General features: G+C 40.8%; 1 protein-coding gene across 1 annotated transcript in view; it reads left to right on the plus strand.

The window, feature by feature from the left end:
• Nucleotides 1-5,000, plus strand: part of LOC143301765 (uncharacterized) — a gene marked incomplete at its 3' end in the record, with an annotated part of 72,106 nt that overhangs the window by 23,745 nt on the left and 43,361 nt on the right. Inside the window, exons 7-9 of the mRNA XM_076616154.1 lie at nt 116-201; nt 1,282-1,337; nt 2,662-2,789. Coding sequence (XP_076472269.1) covers nt 116-201; nt 1,282-1,337; nt 2,662-2,789 — 270 coding nt within the window. The remainder of the gene's footprint in view (nt 1-115; nt 202-1,281; nt 1,338-2,661; nt 2,790-5,000) is intronic.

Here is a 5,000-nt window from a genome sequence, read left to right on the forward strand (position 1 = left end):
GCGAAGGTAAAATATTTATGAACAACTGTGGATTGATTATCAGTGATGGTGATGGAGATGGCGACGTACCATGACTCCACGTGTTGTTGTTGTTGTTGTTGTTGTTGTTTTGCAGACGATGCATTACCATAACGACCTCGGGATGTTTCACACGGTGGAGATCAAAGAACACTTTGATGTCATGTCCGACCCCCCGGAAGGGTATTGTATCAGTTTTCATTTTTTTTTTTTTTTTTTTTTTTTTTAAACAGATTTCCCTGTGTGAAATTCGGGCTGCTCTCCCCAAAGAAAGCTCGTCGCTACACTGAGAGCGCCACCCATTTTTTTCTCTCCTTTTTTTCCCCTGCCTGCAGGGTTTATTTCTCATTTGTTTTCCTATCGAAGTGGATTTTTTCTATAGAATTTTGCCAGGGACAACCCTTTTGTTGTCGTGGGTTCGTTTACGTGCGCTAAGTGCATGCTGCACACGAGACCTCGGTTTATCGTCTCATCCGAGTGATTAGCGTCCAGACCACCACTCAAGGTCTAGTGGAGGGGGGAGCACATTAATACTGGCGACTGTGCCGGGATTTGAACCAGTGCGCTCAGATTCTTCTGCTTCCTAGGCGGACGCGTTACCTCTAGGCCATCACTCCACTGTGCGACAAGCAAAAGATCTGTTTCATTCGACGCCAATTAATTTATACTGGTGACAGCACTGAAGTTATAATTCATGTACAATGGGCGCTATAGCTGAGTGGACAAAGCGTTGGGCTTTCAATCTGAGGGTCCTGGGTTCGAATCTCGGTAACGGCGCCTGATGGGTAAAGGTGGAGATTTTTCCGATCTCCCAGGTCAACATTATGTGCAGACCTACCAGTGCCTGAACCCCCTTCGTGTGTATACGCACGCAGAAGATCAAATACGCACGTTAAAGATCCTGTAATCCATGTCAGCGTTCGGTGAGTTATGGAAACCAGAACATATCCAGCATGCACACCCCTGAAAACCGAGTGTGGCTGCCTACATGGCGGGGGTACAAAGCGGTCATACACGTAAAAGCTCACTCATGCATGCGAGTGAACGTGGGAGGTGCAGCCCACGAGCGAAGAAGGAGAAGAAGAAGAAGAAGAAGAAGAAGAAGAAAAAGAAGAAGGCGCCATAATCGTCATCATCTTCGTAGTGGTCATCACTACCTCTATCATCATAATTACGAAACTGTCACCACAATCATTTGATTTATTGATACATTTCTGGGTATGTATGAATGATTGTGTGTGTCTTTTGTTCCTCTTGAAACAGATATGATCCTTACTTCAAGGGCCAGCAAAGACCGGAAGAGGAGTATGAATCACCAGGTAAAAAAAAAAAAAGAAAAAAAAGAGAAAAAACAACAGCAACTTTAGATATCACTGGCTTCATTTACTTTTTTGTTTATTGTCAACATTTTATTTCATTTTCACGTTAACGTTTTGTGTAAACCAAGCATAGGCTTTAAGTACAGTTTGTATTTGTATTTACATTGCTTTTTTATCACAACAGATTTCTCTATGTGAAATTCGGGCTGCTCTCCCCAGGGAAAGCCGCGTCGCTACACAACAGCGCCACCCATTTTCTTTTTTTCTTTTTTTCTGCCTGCAATTCTAGTTGTTTTCCTATCGAAGTGGATTTTCTTTTTCTACAGAATTTTGCCAGGGACAACCCTTTTGTTGCCGTAGGTTCTTTTACGTGCGCTAAGTGCATGCTGCAGACAGGACCTCGGTTTATCGTCCCACCCGAATGACTAGCGTCCAGACCACCACTCAAGGTCTAGCTAGTGGAGGGGGAGAAAATACTGGGGACTGCCGGTGGGATTCGAACCAGCGCGCTCAGATTCTCTCGCTTCCTAGACGGACGCGTTACCTCTAGGCCATCACTCAACATGCAGTTCAGGCATCTCCTGCTCTTTTTCGCCTTCACAGCAGATGTGGTGTAGCGTTTATGGCACATCTCTCTCTCTCTACGCACGCTCCGACACCTTCTTGAAACTGAAAACTGAAACTGAACTTGAAACAGGCTGTTCTCTTTTATTTCTTCTTCCATCCCGAGCACAGAGGCATTGTTTTTGTTGTTTTAAGTTCGTATGTTTCATATGGCTGATGTGTCGATATATGTGTTTTTCTCTGATGTTTGCTCATTTAATACGTCTACGTAGCCTGCAGTAGTAAAATAAATAAATAAATAAATAAATAAATAATAAATAAATAAATAAATAAATAAAAAAACAAGGGAAGGAAGACTGTTCACTTTAGTTATTCGTACAGTGACGGAGATTTTATAAGAAAATAAAAAAGCACGCAATCAGAAGTGTTTTGTAAACGAGATGGTTGGTTTCTTAATATTTTAAAATTATTTACTTATGTATCTATTCATTTAGTTAATTGATTTACTATTTATTTATCTAGTCATTCATTCATTTATGTATTCATTTATATCGTCTCGTCATCCTCTCCAAAATAATGGCATTATCTCCAGACCGCTTCCCTCAAACACCCACTCCCCTACCCCCACCCCACTACACTGTTACATCCATGATTGTCTGCTGTGGTCCCATTGGTGACTGTCTATGGCATAAACGTAATCCCTGGTCACCTTGTGTGTGTGTGTGTGTGTGTGTGTGTGTGTGTGTGTGTGTGTGTGCAGTGCTTCCCTCCATGACTGGGGAAGGTCAAGGTCAACTGCAGTTCCTGACCAAGATCAAGGTCAAGAACGTCCAGTCTCTGGTGCCCCCGGACGTTGCCATGGTGAACACGTCTATCCACGTGGACAAGGTCAGTCACAAGGTCGTCTTCTTGTTTTGGTGATAAGAAGTTGATTCACACACTACAGACGCGTCGACACACACACACATGCACCTACACCTACACCCCCCTCACACACACACACACACACACACACACACACACACACACACACATATATATATATATATATATATATATATATATATATATATATATATATATATATATATATATAAACCACACAAACACACACACTGACGCACACAAATAAGTACACACACACACACACACACACACACACACACACACACACACACACACACACACACACACACACACACACACACACACAGTTTTACTGTCAATTATTCGGGTCATTCTTTAGAAATGTCGGAGGAACGGAAAAGAAGATTTTTTTAGGCTATAACTCTATTCACTTTGATTTTTGTGAAACACATTTCTTTATGAGCGGCTTCTTTTACATTTTTTATCAGGTACGTTTCTGAGTCTTAACCATATCAGGTATGCTAGTTTCTTTGCATTTTCTTTGTGAAACTGGCTTTAGGGGGTACCTGTGCATACTAAGGTCTCCGAAGCCTATAAGCTTGCGGATATTTTACCACTAGATGAAATCAGAAAATTAAGTTCTGCTAAATACATTGTGAGATGTACAGTAGTGGAGGATTTTGAGGAATTAAATATCAGGTCTGATGTTGACTTTCCAAAATAGGGTCTACACTACACAATACTAAATAAAATGAAAGCATGGTGTTAGTAGAGATACATAACAAGGAAGAAGAAAAAAGAATAAAAAATAAACAAAACAAAACAAAACAAAAATAAACAAAAAACAAACAAACAGTTTCAGTTTCAGTTTCAGTAGCTCAAGGAGGCGTCACTGCGTTCGGACAAATCCATATACGCTACACCACATCTGCCAAGCAGATGCGAGCGTAACCCAACGCGCTTAGTCAGGCCTTGAGAAAAAAAAAGAAGTGAATAAATAATAGATAAGCTTACACAAATAAATAAATAATTGAATAAATAAATAATAACTATAATGTAAAAAAAATAAATAAATAAAATAAAATAAAATAAAATATTTTTTTTTATTTATTTAAACAAACAAACAACAATAACAACACCACACACACACACACACACACACACACACACACACATGGCATACAGGTACAAGCATGGTGTTAGTATAACGTATAGGGAAAAAATGAACAAAATGAAAGAAACAAACACACACAAAACACACACCGCACTACAGATCAGAGTGGGGGGTGGAGGGTGAGGGAGGTTATCGGTCAACAATACACAGAAGAGAGCTGAGCCCACCTGTCTAGAATAAACTAAGTTTCACTGTTTCAGTTTCACTTTCTCAAGGAGGCGTCACTGCGTTCGGACAAATCCATACACGCTACACCACATCTGTTGAGCAGATGCCTGACCAGCAGCATAACCCAACGCGCTTAGTCAGGCCTTGAGTGCATGCTTACATATTTGTGTACCTATGAAAGTGGATTTCATTTTATGTAATTTCGCCAGAGGACAACACTCTCGTTGCCATGGGTTCTTTTTCAGTGCGCCAAGTGCGTGCTGCACACGGGACCTCGGTTTATCGTCTCATCCGAAAGACTAGACGCTCAGTTTGATTTTCCAGTCAAACTTAGGAGAAAGGGCGAGAGCGGGATTCGAACCCACACCCTCACGGAATAAACTAAACTGAACTGAACTTAAATGGGACCTACCCGGACCTAGGCCCAACACTCGGCTTTTATCACAGATTGACATAAGTTTACATTTGGGCCAACAGCAAAGTGAGAGCTGTATTATCAATGGTTTCTCCAGTCTATGGGAAACCATTTACAGCTTAGTCTTTTTGTGAAGGACTATGACTCTCAAACTAGGGGGGGAAAATTGCACTGGCTCTTAGTGCTGCAGCCTTGTGGGCTAGTTGGCCTTTGGGAACCATCCCAACGCCGACTGTCCTAAAACCCTCTTGGCCGAGAGAGTGGGGATGTAACATGGGCAAGACACTCTCCACTATAGTAAATTCTAGCCCAAGTAGTCGAGACAGCAGTTGCCTCCTCTGCTGTTCTGATGGTCATAGTCGGACGCAACTGACTATCATATATATATATATATATATATATATATATATATATATATATATATATATATATATATATATATATATATATATATATATATATATATATATATATA

This window comes from Babylonia areolata, chromosome 28 (assembly GCF_041734735.1).
Source record: "Babylonia areolata isolate BAREFJ2019XMU chromosome 28, ASM4173473v1, whole genome shotgun sequence".
Taxonomy (NCBI): domain Eukaryota; kingdom Metazoa; phylum Mollusca; class Gastropoda; order Neogastropoda; family Buccinidae; genus Babylonia; species Babylonia areolata.